Source organism: Polypterus senegalus, chromosome 11 (genome assembly GCF_016835505.1).
Source record: "Polypterus senegalus isolate Bchr_013 chromosome 11, ASM1683550v1, whole genome shotgun sequence".
NCBI classification, from domain to species: Eukaryota; Metazoa; Chordata; class Cladistia; order Polypteriformes; family Polypteridae; genus Polypterus; species Polypterus senegalus.
In genome coordinates, this window is record NC_053164.1 from 75,123,861 (window position 1) to 75,142,222 (window position 18,362).

The window sequence follows — 18,362 nt, forward strand, 5'->3', positions numbered from 1 at the left end:
TATATTGTTTTGCTGTAGTGCGATCTCACAGAGTATACTTGTTTATACCAAACACTTAAAGTCATGAATCTTTTTTTAAAATGATTTAAATCCAGACCTGGATAGGTCTTCAGCCACAGTGGTAAGAGCATCTAACACTGCAAAAACAATTACACAGTTTGTAATTGATCATAACTTATCGGACCCTTGGAGATTTCTAAATTGAAACTCAAGAGCATATTCTTTCTTCTCACCAGTACATCATTGTTACTCAGGAATTGATTATTTCTTTATAGATAACAGTTTTCTGTCCATAATCAAATCTTGCAAGTATGACACTACTGTTATATCTGACCACACCCCTCTGATCATAGAGGTCAAATCATTATGCCCCACATACTCATCTTGCAGCTTGCGCCTTAACCCCTGTTATTAGTTGACAAGAACTTTACAGAATTTATATCCAAGCAAACTGATTTTTTTAGCGACAAATACATCCTCAGAGGTGTCTGCAGGAATACTCTGGGAAACTCTGACGGCATTTTTGACATACAGATTATTTAATATCTCTCCCACAAAAATAAATCAGAAACCATGAAGGCATCCTGTGTTAATTAGTGAAATAACCAGAATAGATCAAGAACATGCCAGGTTTCCAAATGAGGCACTTTATAGGAAAAGACAGGCTTTGAAATCATAACTCAACCTCTTGACAACAAAAGAAACAGAACAGTATAGGGTGAAGAGTTCATCTAAGATACCATACATTTTAATGGCCTTCTCTGGTTGTTCCTTGTGGAACACCTTTACAAGACATATTTTGGCACAGGATTTTCCACAAAGTCCTTCTCCACATACCTCGGTACATTTAGATGATACTGGCTTTGGCACTTGTTCAGAGCTCTCCACCCCATGCCTGGCGAAGGGGATAGAGTCCACTTGGGAATTTGGATGGAGAGCAGTAACATGCTGGTCTCTGCCACAGTCAGAGCATTGAATAGTGGCTTTACATTCTCTGGCAAAGTGCTCCGTTGAAGCACAACACCTGTAGCAGATTTCATGCCTTTGAAGAAATTCCTTGTACTCTTGCATGGGTTTCTCTCTGAGAGCACGACACTTCTTTAGGGGGTGCGGTTTTTAATGTATTGGGCAGTAGTGGTTGGGATTGTCAACTTTCTCTTCTATCACATCCTTGCTGGCAGTTGAGGTGTTGTCTGAGATTCCTGTCTTACGAACGGAAATAGTGCCCCCTTAAGTCCTTATGTCTTGCACTCAAGTTCTCATACCTTGCTGTTGTTGAGCTTGGCACTTGTGCTTCATTCACTGAGAAATTTGGATCATTTTTGGCCTTGGCAATCTGTCTAACAAATTCTGAGAAAAAGGAGAATGGTGGAAAAGAGACTTGATGCTGCTGCTTGTACTTGGAATCCGCCAAAGTCCACTTCTCTTGAAGATGGTACGGCAGTTTTGCCACCAAGGGGCTAACACCATGAGCAGTATCTAAAGTATTGAGACCGGGTAGATGTGGATCTGTCTTAGCAATGTCAAGTTCAAGAAGAATGTCACTAAGGTCATCCTTGTTGGACAGTTTAGGAAAGTCCTGTAGTCTTTTGAATAAGGAAAGCTCAATGATTTCAGAGCTTCCATATGTTTGGTTTAGTCTCTTCCAGACAAGAGTGAGGCACGTGGGTGGATTGTTTACATGGACATTTTTAAGTCTTTTGGCATATTCTGTCGATTGGGGCCCAAGACATCTCACCAGTAGATCTAGTTTTTCCATAGCTGAGATGTGTAAGTCATGGATTGCTGTCTTAAATGTGGATCTCCAGCTCCTATAGTTTTCTGGGCGGTCATCGAACCTTGTAAAACCAGTATTGATGAGTTCTTGGCGGATAATGTACCTTGCAAACTCCGATATTTCAGCTCAAGATTTCACGCCCACAGGTATTCCTTGCACATTACTGTAGCTGACCGCATTTGGTGGATCACGCTTAGGTACTAGTGGGGTAAATGGAGTTGCAGAAGGATTCAGCTCAGGTTGTCCAAAGCCTGGGTGTCTTACGACATGACTCATTGAAGAAAACCGAGTCTCCGGAAGGATATAGCATTTTCTGGGAGGTTTAACGAAATTTGATTATCTGCATCTGGGAAGGGTCTTGGCAGTGCATGAGTAGGTGGTATGAGTTTTGAATACTTGTGGGGATTCATGGCACTCACAATGGGGTGTGGATTAGAGTGGTCTTCCCCACTGGGTCGTGTGGCATCTTCTGGCAGGTTATGTGCTGGGGCGTTGTATGTAAAGCTTTCTACTGTGGGCTTAAAGGCATTGTCAGTATTCTGATCTAAGACAAACTGGGAATTTAATTTTGTAGGATCTTCAGTGGTGGTCAGCCTGAGGGGATGGTTGACTTTGTTCTCTTCCAGAATACTCAATTTAGCCAAAGCTGCTGCTTCCTCTCGTTGCTTTTGGAGGACCTCTAACTGAGCTGCTGCTTCTGCTTGCATGCGGGCTGCTTCCTTTTTAATACAGGCAGTCTGAATCTTAGCTGCCTCTGCTTCTGCACGGGCTAAAACCATTTGGTTGCTTAACTCTGATCTCTGGGAGTTTGATCGTAGAGATCTAAATGATTTCCTAGAGTGCCTATATGAGACAGAATAGCAGGATGTGGTATCATTAAACTGCCTTATCCTATTTTTTAACCTTGACTTGACTTCAAGAAATGTAATGTGCCTTTGCTGATCAAGGAGAATAATGCTATTTAACTCCTGTAATGCTTCTTCCATGTTCATATTTAACAGAAAGGCAGAATACAGTACTTCTCAAAATGTCTTTTATAGTTCTCATAGGTATGTTTAAGTCTTGCAAACAAGTCCTTTAATTGCTCTGGACTGTCACTGGCATCATCAGCAATGGCAATGCAATGAATAGTTTTGCTCCTTAACACTAGAATTACCAGAGCCTACGAAAAAACTCGTAAATCCGACCAACCTTAAATCGCTTCTTAAATCCCTTCACACCTCTCCGCCAGCGTCCTTTGTCCTCTAAATGTGCTGATAAAGAGAAGCTAGAAGCAGCCGGCTATTCTATCCCCCACCAATTTAGAACGTGCACGAACTTCTCTCAGCTCATGCCTTGATTGAGTATCTGGGAGTGAAGTGAAATTTTAGAGTGGAAATAATAGATTGTTATTTCGAACACACGCATTTCATGTCTGTTCCGTTTCTACAGTAATCTGTGTAAACACATTGTTAAAACAGAAACGTTTTTATATTCTAGTAGTACAGTGATCCCTCGCTATATCACGCTTCGACTTTTGCAGCTTTACTCTATTGCGATTTTTTTCTCATACACGCTTACGTCACTACGCATGCGCTTTCTGAGAACTTTTATCTAAGCCCTATGATGGCTTCTAAACGTGCTGCTTTTTCTAAGCCTTCTGACAATAAAACTAAGCGCCGGAGGAAGATGCTTACTAACCAGGAGAAGGTGAAACTCTTGGATATGATTAAAGATGGCAATACCCTACAAAAGCCTCCTCATGCATATGAAAAGACAGCGCCAGCAACTGCCTATCAAGATGTTCTTCAGCCGCGCACCCAGACACCCACTGCCTACTCCTAGTACTTCTTCACTGAAGACAACAACGCACCTGCTGAAGATACTGCACCACCTCTGAAGACTCTCCTACTGAGGTCGTGCCTTCATAGGTTAGTGGTTGTGTGCAATTAAATGTACAGTACAATAATCTACTATATAAAAGCGTTCGGGATTGTCCTTCCGTCCCGTGAGTGCAAAGCATAGCGGTATTCCGCTTATTACAGACTTACTACTTGCGGCTTGAGGTATGAAGTGACGCGATGTGAGCAGATTTCTGGTGCTCTCATCGTTTCCTTGCTTTTGTGCGCGATGCGCTGGAAAAATAGACAAAATTATGTCTCTGGAAATAATTAATGTTGATGGAGTACAAATGCCTCACCGCGTAGTAAATATCAGGGGAGATGGTGCTTGCTTATTCTCATCTATAGCTTATTTAGTGCATGAAACTCCGTCTTTAGCGGTACAGATTCAAGCTCACATTGTACGACTTTGGACAGGCACTCGAGGGGATAAAAAAAATGTAGGTTTTCGGGAGATGTTATGAATGGGCACTTTGATGTTCTCATTCCCTACACTTACATGCCTGATGTACACATGGAGTGCACAAAAATTGAGGATAAAAGTTGGTCGCCTTAAAAGGTGAGTGCGCCTAGTAATATGATATTTGTAACGTCTAATATGTCTTATTTTCTCTTATTTTGTTTAATATATTGGGTAATACGAGCGTAATGGTGACTAAAGGGAGTTATTTCATGTCTAGAGGGCTCTAATAATGTTAAAAAACGTATTTAGAAGGTCGTAAACAGGTTTTCTATACTCTAACTGCGAAAATATTCGATTTATAAATAAACAATCCTACTTTGCAAAAATTCATTTATCACGGTAGAGTCTGGAACGGATTAACCGTGATAAACAAGGGTTCACTGTAGATGACAAAATGTAGGCATAAACTATATAATGTATGAAAGCTGAAGTCCAAATATCAAAGAAACATTTTCACAAAAGGTACAAATATAACACAACAATTGCGCTTTTATTCAAAAATATAACTGCAGAAACAAAAAGCCGCCTTAACATGTGACATTGACACCTGTATCGTTTGAGTTCCTCCGTGGTGCAATAGAATCAGCTGCCGCCTGGGAATGAAAAGGTCGCGAGTTCAATCCTGCACCACTCTGTTTTGAGAAGTAAACTGGTCTTAGTCTTACTATTTTAGAATAAAAGCATATATTTGATTTCAGTCTGTAACAGCCGGTGTAATTTATGATCCTTGTAAAGGTTAGCTTTGTTTTTTTTTTTTTTAAATTCACTTTTAATTCTCTCAGTCGCGTTCAGAATCAATCCATACAACCCCATCTGACACAGCTGTTTTCACATAAAGACGCGCTATAGCTCTGCAGTGTACCACGATGCATACTAACGCCCCTCCCCCCCCGAAGGGTTGTGACACACAAACACTGGCGAAGCTGCTTTCTTCGTATCTCACCGTCACTTGATTTTCTTTTTATTCAGTTTTATTGAGTGTTCCTGCCAGTCCCTGCATGTTGCTGTATGTTGTTTCTTTTGTACTCCAGGACATGCAGAGGAGAGAATGGTAAAGAGCAGTAACTTCGGCGCTATATGCAATAAGCAGACACCCCATCTGCCCGGGTTGCTCAAACACAGGAACATATGTTGGTGTAAAAGTATAACAAAAGTGCACTTTTATTCAAGTGCACTTTTTCCTTCGCCTTTTCCTGTAAGAAGCAATGTACACACTTCTCTCTATGCTGTGGTTTCGATTACACACCTGAAAGAAAGAGACAATATATGTGAAAACATTATCGCACTAATGCAATATTATTTGAAAACGAACAGCGTCAGATCGGGTGTGAATTTATGCAGGAACTGGAAATTCTCTGATGTGGGACCTTCCCCCAGGGAAGAAAGTACAGCGTCAGGTGCTCATTCAGTGTAATAGGAACCATAGCACAGAGAGGTTTGTACACTGCAACAAGTACACGTGTCGTAAATGTAGGAAGGGCGGTCCTTGGGTGTGTGGGAACTGTTAATATTTGAATGTGGTGATTTTATATTGCATGGAATGGAAATCAGCACTTCTTAGCATTGCACCATGCAAGCTGTCGTATCAATCGCCGACTGTAACTTGCTTTCTTTTTTCTTCGGTTATACAGGTAGTCTTGAATAAAGTGCACTTGCTTTGTTATACTTTTACACCAACATATGTTCCTGTGTTTGAGCATGCTCAAACGGGCATGCTCAAAAAATACACGTGTAATGCCACGAAAAGTAATGCCACGCAGACACTTAATTTCGCAAACAAAACAAGTGCACTTTTATTCAAGACTACCTGTATAACCGAAGAAAAAAGAAAGCAAGTTACAGTCGGCGATTGATACGACAGCTTGCATTTTTGTTGCACTTTTTGCACTTTTGTTATACTTTTACACCAACATATGTTCCTGTGTTTGAGCGACACGGGCAGATGGGGAGTGTCTGATTATTGCATATAGCGCCGAAGTTACTGCTCTTTACCATTCTCTCCTCTGCATGTCCTGGAGTACAAAAGAAACAGCACATAGCAACATGCGGGGACTGGCAGGAACACTCAATAAAAGTGAATAAAAAGAAAATCAAGTGACGGTGAGATATGAAGAAGGCAGCTTCGCCAGCGTTTGTGTGTCTGAACATTTGGGGTGGGGGAGGGGGGGCGTTAGTATGCATCGTGGTACACTGCAAAGCTATAGCGCGTCTTTATGTGAAAACAGCCATGTCAGATGGGGTTGTATGGATTGATCCTGAACGCGACGAGAGAATGAAAAGTGAATTAAAAAAAAAAAAACAAAGCTAACCTTTGCAAGGATCATAAATTATACCGGCTGTTACAGACTAAAATCAAATGTATGCTTTTATTCTAAAATAGTAAGACTAAGAGCAGTTTAGTTCTCAAAACAGAGTGGTGCAGGATCGAACTCACCTTTTGATTCCCAGGTGGCAGCTGATGCTATTGCGCCACGGAGGCAGTTAATAATAAATGGGTGTCAATGTCGCATGTTAAGGCGGCTTTTTGTTTCTGCAGTTATATTTTTGAATAAAAGCGCAATTGTTGTGTTATATTTGTACCTTTTGTGAAAATGTTTCTTTGATATTTGGACTTCAGGCTTCATACATTATATAGTTTATGCCTACATTTTGTCATCTACTACTAGAATATAAAAAACGTTTCTGTTTTAACAATGTGTTTACACAGATTACTGTAGAAATGAAATGCGTGTGTTCCAAATAACGATCTATTATTTCCACTCTAAAACTTCACTTCACTCCCAGATACTCAATCAAGGCATGAGCTGAGAGAAGTTCATGCACGTTCTAAATTGGTGGGGGATGGAATAGCTGGCTGCTTCTAGCTTCTCTTTATCAGCACATTTAGAGGACAAAGGATGCTGGCAGAGAGGTGTGAAGGGATTTAAGAAGAAGATTTAAGGTGGGACGGATTTACGAGTTTTTTCGTAGGCTCTGGTAATTCTAGTGTTAAATCAAAGTCTGTTTGACATTTCTATCCTTTGACTTTCAAACCCCTCTCTGACCTTTAAAGATGGCTTAACAGTGCGTTTAGATAGGGCAGACAGTTCACCTTCTATTCCAATATCATCTTGAGGTGGGAGTAATTCGCCTTTTGCTTCCGGGGACTCCAATTCAAGTGAATGCGCTGATTCCTGCTGAGACATACTGAGATGAGGAGCGCTGCGCCAGTTTCAGCTGGGCGGGGCTGAGCCGAGAGCGTGCACGCAGGGGTGACGGAAAGTCCAGCAAACAGTAGCGCAGCCGTGTCGGCGCGAAAGTTATAGCTCCTTTGCTATGCAGTGAGTCATTAAACAATGATATTTGTAGACAGCCCTTCAACTGCGTGGAACTTAAAAGTTAAATTACTAAGTAAACTGAACAAAGACAAAATAAGCAAAATAAACTGTAATCCTCGTTTGAGCTGTCCTTGCCTAGCTGCGTTTAAAGAGTTGAGCATTTTAGGCGTAATTAATACAAGTACTTAAGGAACGGTTCTTTGCTAGTTGCCCCAAAGTAACGGAGTTAGGAATATATACAACAGTCTTATGATTAGCCCCAGGCTCGACACGATCAGGCATTAGAAATCCAACCTTTTACTATTCTGTCCCCGAACGCCGTATTAGCGAGGCTTCTCTCCCAAGACCCAGTCCGTACGGAGTGTGCGTCTCCCCACTTGTTGTAGTGAACGTGGACAGATAGTTGTACTCACCAAGAAAGTCAAGGCTGAGAATCCGTATTCTTTAATATTGATTCCTGGCAAGAAGTCATACAAGTATTAGGATGTTAAAACCATGAGAACTCGAAGGTAAAAGGACGATAATTTCCTTAACCTAAAACACAATATGGCGGAAGGTAAAGCAAAGACTAAAGCAGTGGTTCTCAATCTTTGGGGCCCCCCTGGAGGGGGTGGGGGGGCGCGAAGATGTGAAAAAAAGAAAACAAGAATCAAAAATATGAAAAATACATCTAGAATACATCAAATACATCATGAAACCAAAACAAATTAACTTAAACTACATTCTGATACTAGAAAAATAGAGTTAGATAAATCTCAATAAAAGTTAAGTAGGTATAATAAAATATGCATCTATGATATATCAATTAAAAAAGAACAAATTGGTATTAGTGGGCTCCTTTCAAAAAAAAACGTGGGGGGAGGCGCGATTAAAACTGTTATGAAAACTCGGGTCGCAAATACTTAAAGGTTGACAAACGTTGGACTAAACCAGCGCCAATAGCAAAAAGGGAGCTAGGGACATACCAATATGTATTAATGAAATAGGGGGTGGTGGTAGGAATGTACCAAACAGTCTGATAACAATATTATCACAGGCTGCTGTAGCAGCACAGACACCTTCCCTTTTATCATCCCAGATCAGTTTAAATACCTAGGGGTAAACATCACAAGTAAACATAAAAGGTATTTTTCAACAAAATTTTTCTGTCTGCATGAAAAAACTTAAACAAGACATGCATAGATAGTATACGCTCCATCTCACTTTAGTAGGGAGAATTGACACTGTCAAGATGAATATTCTTTCTAAGGTTCTTTTTCTATTTCAAAGCATCCCCATATATATTAAGATATAATTTTTTTAAGAAATTAGATTCAATCATAACCTCATTTATTTGGAATATTTCCAACCAAAGGGCGACTCTACAATAACCTAAAGCAGAAGGTGGCATGGCTGTGCCTAAAATTTTGTTTTATTATTGGGCTGCAAATATACAAGCAATTAAAACCTGGACATTGACACAAATAGATGAACACACACAGGCATGGTCCGCAATAGAAATAATATCCTGCAGTACTTCTTTATATTCCTTGCTTTCTGCCCCAGTAAATACAAGGTGTTGTCAAAATACTAACAACCCAATTGTTCTTCATTCACTTCGAATATGGAACCAATGTAGGAAACCTTCAAGATAGAGAAGCTTTTATCTGCAGCACCTCCACACGATAACCACCTTTTTCCACCCTCTCAAACTTAGAGTTTTTAATGTTTGAAAAATGTACCGGATTAAATCACTTAGAGATTTGTACATAGATAATGTCTTTGCATCCTACAAACAAGTACACTCCAAGTTTTGCTTCCTATCAACACAATATTTCCAAATTAGAAACTTTGCTAAACATAATCTGCCCAATTTTCCTCACCTCCCAGAAGAAATACTAATCAGTCTTGAGGTCTCAGACAGCATTTCTATAATATTTAAAAACATTTTAAAGTCCCTTCCTTTCAAAGATCCCAGAGTACAGTGGAAAAATGATCTCTTACTCAACATTTCAGAAAAGCAGTGGAAGGCAGCCACAGAACAGAATTCACTCTAACTCTATATGCACAAAGCATACAATTATTCAACTTAAAATCTTTTATCGAGCACATCTATCTTGTTTAAAATTATCCAAAATGTTTCCAGGGCAAGATCCAACCTGTGAACATTGCAATTGTATGCACCAAATTAGCATCATTCTGGACCAAAATTTTTAAATGCCTATAAGACAGCCTTGGTGTACTTCCAGTTGGGCTTAAAGTAGAGAAGGACAAACAAACTTTAATAGCCTTTACTTCACTACTAGCACATAGACTTATCTTGCTCAAGTGGAAGAATCCAAGCCCACCTCTTTTAAATCATTGGGTATTAATGTCATATACTATTTGAAATTGGTAAAAATCTAGTTCTCATTTAGTGGATCTGTTCAAAACTTTTTTAAAAAACCTGGCAGGATCTAATCAATTTTTAGAATTTTAGAATACGCTTTTATATTGAGGAAAATGGTTCTTCTCCCTCTTTTCTACTCTTAAAGTTTTACTCTGGCTGTTTGCCTTCCTCTCATACTCTTTGGTGGGAGTTGAATTGAATTTTGTTTTGTTAAGTTTGTATGGAATGTTATTTGCTTTAAATAAATTCTAGAAAAAGATTATTTTATAAGTATTATTTGTAATAGGTTATGCTAAACTTAGAATTTGAATATTAAAATGAAACATCTTCATATGAGGCAATGCATTCAGTATTAATACTGGAATTAACTGATGCTTGCTTGAATTTCCTGGGATTTTCTTTGGGAACTTTGATGATCTTACACATGCCAATAATGTGGCAGCTTGGTTAATTGCTACATTAATGAATATGCAATCCATTTACTGACCAAATAGAGTTTTGAAATTATTAACTCTCAAGTTAGGGCCATTTTGAACACTGATGTGTACTTTAATAAATGAGATGGATAGACAATAGAGCTTTAAAAATTTGTAGTAGAATATTCTTGTGCCACTAAAATACATGTAATATGTGTTTTAGTCAAATTTTACTGGCCATACTAATAAACTTTACTCTGGTTTCAAAAAACCCAATGAACAATACTAATTTAGTGTTTAGCTGATTCATTTTCATGAATTAGGTATGTTGTTTCAGTAACCATTGTAGTTGCATGTCTCTGAGATTGTTATGGATGCTTCAATAAGGTTTTTAGGGCTGATGCTGATCAGCAATATGATGTTACTGGATTGTCCGATTCTGAAACTAATCCCGTTTTTTCTTTTCATAGACCATTAAAAAACTTTTTATACTATGCTCTTACATGACCAGACACGTACAAACCTTATTCTAAAGTGTTGACTTTGGTATTTGGTATACTTTATATATTATATTAACAAAATGAAATTCTGTAGGCTTATTGTTTAGTGAACAAAAATAAAAATACTAAAATATAAATAAAATCTCTTAAAATAATAATTTTTAACTAATAAAATATGTAGAAAAACATTTATCCATAATAGATATGGCATTAAAGAAAATAAAAAGCTTCTCTTAATCACAACTTGTCATATTGTTTAATGTTTTCTGTAATGTATTTATCTGAAACAAATCTTAAATAATCTTCAAACAAAAAAAATCATACATTTGTTAATTAATATTTGCAGTTAAGCACTGTTTAAATGTAAATATACACACACTTATAAGTTTTAATCATTTTTTTTTATTTATTAATTTTATTACAATCAATACATAGCAATCCAGGTTTTACAAAAAAAAAAGAATTATGCTAAGAACAGATCGATCCCCACCCTTGAGAGAGAGAGCAAGCCAAACGGTGTAAAATTTAAGGCTTTTAAAAATACCTAAATCAACAAATTCTCTAGTTTTAATCATTTTTAATCATAAATTACCCTACAGCATTTTTTGCTGTTAAAATATACATTTACTTTATTTATACAGCCTTGTTTTTAACAGTGTAGTTGCTAGACATTCGTGATTCTTGAGGGGTAATTATAAATGTGGATTACCACTTCAATTATGCAGTAGTTGTTTATTACCAAAACTTATTCTGTATTATACACACAAATAATTAATACAGAACAAATATTTTAAAAATCTGTATATCTATGAGATGTTCATAACATGTCTATCAAGAAGATACAGTACAAGGCTAACATGCTTAATAAGTTTACAAGTAAAACAGACAAATTTTCCTATGAAACTAGCAGGCCTATTGTTTACTAAGCAGCAATTTCAAATGTGTCTTTATCTCTTCTTTTTCTAATTGACAATGAGAACTGCTGTACTTAACACAACCTCGTCCACTGTCCAAACTCACGCAAGCAGTGTTCATGTTATTGTAAGTGACAAAAAAGAAACGTCTGAATTAATTGGAGTAGCTTTTCTTTCTGCTTGTTTAATTACACAGGATGGTTCCTCTGATTCCTTTTTCTCGGTTTATTACTACAGTTTCTTTAATGTAAAAACTACTATTCATATCTTTTCTCATTGGTAAACTCTGTCTCACAGAAAGTTCACAGCAAAGAAAGACATATGCTAGCTCAAGTACTGTAATACCCTGTATAAAGGAGTACAACAACTAAAGTACTGTGAAGCTTAGAAAAGCAGATGCTGAAAAAAAACATTTTTTGTTATCGGCCAATTTACCAATTGACCAGTTGATTGGAGCATCACTATTTTGTGTTTCTGTTATCACATTGCATGTCGTATGAATTGAGGGATTTGCCTTGTACTTCAAATCATTACCAATTGTTGATACACTACCTAAATAAATTTATTTATACATTCTATGTATTGTCGGATTTGTTGGAGGTTGGCACCCTATCCATGGTTGAATCCCGTCCTATGCCCACCTGTAACCAGGATAGGCACCGACCCAAGCTGAGGATAAATTTGAGGATTCTCTTTTTTTAATGCACATTTGTATGGCACTTTATTAAAAAGTGAATAATGTCACCACTTGCTAAACATACTCCATTGACAGATGATTATTTATAACATTGCGCTCTCAAAACATGCACTAATCATGTATTTTTATTTCTAATTCTATAACGGCATAAAAGAGCTAATAATGAAACACTTCTTGCCTTGAACGTTTAGTGCAATTGCCCCGCTTTATTTTATCAAACCATGTGGAATATTTAAGTAATGGGCGCCAGCAATTCTATGTTGAAATTCATGGCCTTGAAGTGCTTCTCTCTAACCCTCCCTTCCTTCACTCACACTTGCGTATTTTTTCCTTTGTGCTCCCTGGTGTACCACACAGTAATTCTTCACATATCACCAGTGGTACGCATACCTCAGGTTGAGAAGTACTTTTCTTGAGGCTCTGTCTTCATCACCATTCAAAACTATGTGAATATCCACCTGTACTCTTTAGCTTTAATTCCTGTCCCTTTATCTCACAGTTTTTAGCCCCCACAATTAAATGTGATTTTACCGTCACTGCTTCACTTTAAAATATTTCCTTGACCTTCTAGTTTTGAAAATTGATTAGGAAAATTCAATGTTCTTCACTGTATAGTATGACATTGGTAATTTAATCTAGAAAGAAATATGTTACTGTATAGCTATACTGTAGACTTTCTATATGTATTAAGTCTGCTAGGTACACATCCAAAATAGTCTAAAGTTACTAACAGTAATTCTGCTCCATACGTGCTCATTTTTAATATTGTATTTTTCCATTTTTTAAATTTTATAGTTCACTGTAATCTTACTACATAAAATGTCTTGTGACTGGGCATGATATTGATTACATTAGATTAGATAAACATTATTAATCCAATGGGGAAATTTATATTGGTTTGTAGGAAATAACTATTGACTGATACACATGATACATTTTTCATTTTCAAAATACAATGTTTATTGCTTTGTTTCATATTCAAAATGGAATGCTTATTAGAGTGTTTATTGCTTTCTTTCTGTTTAATTAAAATATACAACTTTTTAGAGCAGAATTATTTAAATGGGAAATTAATAGTGTTATTTGTTAATATGTGATTTTGTGAATACAGAAATGGACGATGAAGACTGTGAAAGACGAAGGTTGGAGTGCCTTGATGAGATGTCTGACCTGGAAAAGCATTTCTTGGATTTAAAAGACAAGTAACTCTTCCTTCATACATTTATGCTGAGGCTTTCAGTAACTTTATATCCATGCTATTTAGTTTCTGCGGAATTGTTGGAATAATTAAATTTAGGGTGTGTTTTTGAAGTGAAATCTGAATCTCACTGTTGTATGACAGTTACAATTATATTCCCAAGTGGAGCAACAATTTTTAAATTTGTTTTTATGTTCTTAAAGACTGTTCAAGGAGAAACTAAACCAAGTCAGAACCAAGCTGGAAGAGGTTATTGCAGAAAAAGCAATTGAATACATTGAACCCTTGGCTGCACTGCAGAAAAACATGAAGATTCGTACAGAGGTTGCTGGTAATAAGTTGTTACTTTTTGTCTACATGCTGTACATGATACAACTTTGAACTTTGAAGTGTAATTAATTGTCTAGAGTTTATTTCTTTGCAATATCGGTAAATAGCCCCATGTTGCTGCTTCAACCGAGTCTCAATTAACGTTTGGCATGAGGCTGGAACAAACAGTGAAAAATAGATAATCTGTGGCAGGGCACTCATATTTGTGTACTCCCATTCAACTGCATTGGGGCAATGAAGATTAGACAATCAGCTCAATTTGCATGCAGTAGTAATGTAAGTGCAGGGCTGCAGCTTGGTCAGAGCCTATCCCAAAAGTATTTGGTGCAATAAGTGGATGTGGTATAATTATATCAAAGGGAAAGTTACTGTCCTGGAGCAAATAAAATGCAAATATTCTTAACTCAAACATTTTGAATAATAGATCATATACATGCACAACAGTTCAGCACAGCACAGTAATAATTCATTGTTAATTTAATTTTAATTTATCATTTTTAATAACTCTCCTTAAAAACAGCTGAGAAAAAGTTTGAATAGGTTTCAAAATTGTCTGTGCCTATAGTAGACATGACATATGATCTAATTTTCAATATCTTATATTAGATAAAGAGAATTTGATTAAACACACAGAAGATACTTTCAAACTAAAAAGGAAATGTTAAAATGTACCTTTAAGCCAATATGTAATCAGTAACTGCAGTATGCATTTGGATAAAATGAATGCTGCTACAGAAGATGCCACAAGATGCTAAACTTAAAGGTTTACATGCTACCTTCAACAAAATATTTGCATTTGGATAAAATGAATGCTGCTACAGAAGATGCCACAAGTTGCTAAACTTAAAGGTTTACATGCTACCTTCAACAAAACTTATAATAAATGATATGTTTATTAAGAGCATAAAAGCCCCCTTTTTTATTTGTTTTTCAGAACTTAGAAGAAAATCTGTAAAATGTTTGGTTAAACTATTATAGGAATACTGTAAAGGATTCACCAATGTGTTCTTGCCATTGTAACCCAGTTAGATTTTTGGTCCATTTTCACATTTGTGACTAGATATACTATTGTACTTCACTTCTTCAGATCTGATATTAGCACGCCACAATATCAATGACTGCCTTTTAAGTTATTCTATTTAAAGTACAGGTTTAAGCCTCATTTCTACATGTGATTTTAATAGGCAGAATAGCAAAGTGCACCTGAGGCTAGAAGAATATCCTATTGTGGGACTTTCATCTCTGATGTTTGTAGATGATGACATGCAATTGTTTCTATCTGACTGAATTCTCCAGCTTGAACTGGACTGGTTTGCAGGCAGGTTTGTCACGGGTAGGTTGACATTTGGCACTGCCAAGGCCTTGGTTCTCCGTCTATCTATTTCTCTAACTCACTGTCTCTGTTGAAAAAGAGTGACTTGTTTTGAGTAGGTGAAAGGAGTGAAACAGCATTTTTATTTTAAATTTTATTAATTTTATTGCAATCATTCTATACAAATCAATCAATTTTTACAAAAAGTAGAATTGAGAACAAGTCGACCCCCACTCCTGAGAGAGAGAGAGCAAGGCCAACGGAGTAAAATTTAAGGCTTGTAAACATACCTAAATTAATAAGTTTGATAAGCCAATAGAGATGAATGGAGAAGAAAAAGAAATACAGAAATAATTGCTTCCTCTGTGCTTTAAGAGCTTATTTTAAAATATTACTGATTAGATCCTGCCATGTTTTGAAAAAAATCTGTACAGATCCTCTAACTGAGTATTTGATGTTTTCCAATTTCAAATACCGGTAGTATAAAACATCGGTTTCCCATTGACTTAAAAGAGGAGAGTTGGGATTTTTGTAGTTTAGCAGAATAAGTCTGCATGCCAAAAGTGTAGTGAATGCAATCACCGTTTGTTTGTCCTTCTCCACTTTAAACTCATCTGGAAGAACCCCAAACACAGCTGTTAATGGGTTAGGAGGGACTGTGAGATCAAGGCTGTCTGAAAGGTAGTTAAAAATTTTGATCCAGAATGATGGTAATTTGGTGCAGGCCCAGAACATGTGACCCAGTGAGGCTGGGACTTGATTGTAGCGTTCGCAGGTTGGATCTTGCCCTGGAAAAATTTTGGAGAGTTTTAGACGAGACAGATGTGCTCGGTATATAATTTTCAGTTGAATAATTGTATGCTCTGCGCATATGGAGCTCGAGTGAATTCTCTGCATTGCTACTGTCCACTCTTTTTCTGATATATTAATTGAGAGATCTTTTTCCCAGTGTCCTCTTGGATCTTTGAAAGGGAGGGACTGTAAAATGATTTTATGTATTGCAGAGATGGTGTCTGAGTCCTTGAAATTGAGCAGTATTTTTTCTAGCATGGATGGGGGTGCAAGATGAGGAAAATCGGGAAGGTTCTGTTTAACAAAGTTCCTAATTTGAAGATAGTGAAAGAAATGTGTAGCTGGAATGTTAAATTTGGAATGTAATTGTTCATAGGATGCAAAGATGTTGTTTATATAAAGATCTCTGAGTAAGTTAATCCCAAATTATTTCCAGATATTAAAAACTGCATGTGTTTGCGAAGGTTGAAAGAGGTGGTTCTCTTGCAGAGGTGCCACAGATAAAAGCTTCTCCATCTTAAAATGCTTTCTACTTTGGTTCCATATTCTAAGTGAGTGAAGCACAATTGGGTTATTAGTATATTGCCGATAACTTGTATTTATTGAGGCACAGAGCTGGGAATATAAAGAAGTACTGCAGGATTTTATTTCTATTGCGGACCAAGCCTGGGTTTGTTCTTCTATTTGTGTCCAGGTTTTTATGTCTTGTATGCTTGCTGCCCAGTAATAAAACTGGAAGTTAGGTAGAGCCATGCCACCTTCTGTCTTTTGTCTTTGTAAGGTCGTTCTTTGGATACATGGATGTTTTGAGTTTCAAATAAATTAGGTTATTGTTGAATCTAATTGCTTAAAAAATGATTTATTAATATATACAGTAATCCCTCCTCGATCATGGGGGTTGTGTTCCAGAAACCCCACGATAGGTGAAAATCCATGAAGTAGAAACCATATGTTTGTATGGTTATTTTTATATATTTTAAGCCCTTAAAAACTCTCCCACACTGTTTATAAATATTCTCCGCACAGTTATACAGTACAGATAAATGAATTTCCACGAAGTAGGATTCTTGATTTATAAATCTAATATTTTCGCAGTTAGAGCATTGAAAACATGTTTACGACCTTCTAAATACGTTTTTTAACATTATTAGAGCCCTCTAGACATAAAATAACACCCTTTAGTCAAAAGTTTAAACTGTGCTCCATGACAAGACAGAGATGACAGTTCTTTCTCACAATTAAAAGAATGCAAACATATCTTCCTCTTCAAGGTGCGTGTCAGGAGCGGAGAATGTCAGAGAGAGAGAGAGTAAAGTAAACAATCAAAAATCAATAGGGCTGTTGCGCTTTGAAGTATGCAAGCACTGCGATAAAGAGGCCGCAATGAAGGCATCAATGTGAAGGTAGCCTTTCAGCATTTTTAGGGAGCATCTGTATCTTCTAAGCAAACAGCCACTGTGCAAACGGCCCCTCTGCTCACACCCCCTCCTTCAGGAGCAGAGAATGTCAGAGTGACAGAGAAACGCAAACAATGAAAAATCAATACGGGCTGTTAGAGCTTTTAAGTGTGCGAAGCACCGTGCGGGAAGCATATCGTATATCATTGAGGAGTTTTATTTAATACGTAATACGTGCTCTGATTGGGTAACTTCTCAGCCATCCGCCAATAGCGTCCCTTGTATGAAATCAACTGGGCAAACAAACTGAGGAAGCATGCACCATAAATTGAAAGACCCAGTGTCTGCAGAAATCCGCGAACCAGCGAAAAATCTGTGATATATATTTAGATATGCTTACATTTAAAATCCGCGATGGAGTGAAGCCGCGAACGTCGAAGCGATATAGTGAGGGATCACTGTATTGGGATGTTTTGAAATAAAAAAAGGGGCTTAGGAAGAATATTCACCTGAACAGTGTTAATTCTTCCAGCTAGAGTAAGATGAAGGGTTGACCATCTATGCAAGTCTTGCTTAATTTTTTCCATGCAGGCGAAATTCTGTTGATAAAGAGCTTTATGTTTACTTGTGATGTTTACCCCTAGGTATTTAAACTGTTCTGCAATTATAAAAGGTAGGGTATCTAATCTAATATTATATGCTTGAGAATTCACTGGAAAGAGTACACTTTTATTCAGATTAATTCTGAGACCAGAGATCTTTTGAAATTCTGTGAGTGCTGTTAAGACTGCAGGCACAGAATTTTGTGGGTCTGATATATACAGTACCATATCATCTGCATATAGAGAAATTTTCTGTTCCAGTCCTTCTCTGATAATCCCCTTTATCTGATCAGTATTTCGACAGTGTATTGCCAGTGGTTCAATGGCGATTGCAAACAGTAGTGGTGACAAGGGGCATCCTTGTCTGGTACCACGTTCTAGTTTAAAGTAGTCTGAACA

At 37.2% G+C, this 18,362-nt stretch overlaps 1 protein-coding gene across 2 annotated transcripts in view; it reads left to right on the plus strand.

Annotated features, from left to right (window-relative positions):
* LOC120539206 (breast cancer metastasis-suppressor 1 homolog) overlaps positions 1-18,362 on the plus strand; it is a 156,703-nt gene that overhangs the window by 21,044 nt on the left and 117,297 nt on the right. For both annotated transcript variants that reach the window (XM_039769062.1, XM_039769061.1), the window contains exons 3-4: positions 13,444-13,534; positions 13,734-13,861. In XM_039769062.1, coding sequence (XP_039624996.1) covers positions 13,444-13,534; positions 13,734-13,861 — 219 coding nt within the window. The remainder of the gene's footprint in view (positions 1-13,443; positions 13,535-13,733; positions 13,862-18,362) is intronic.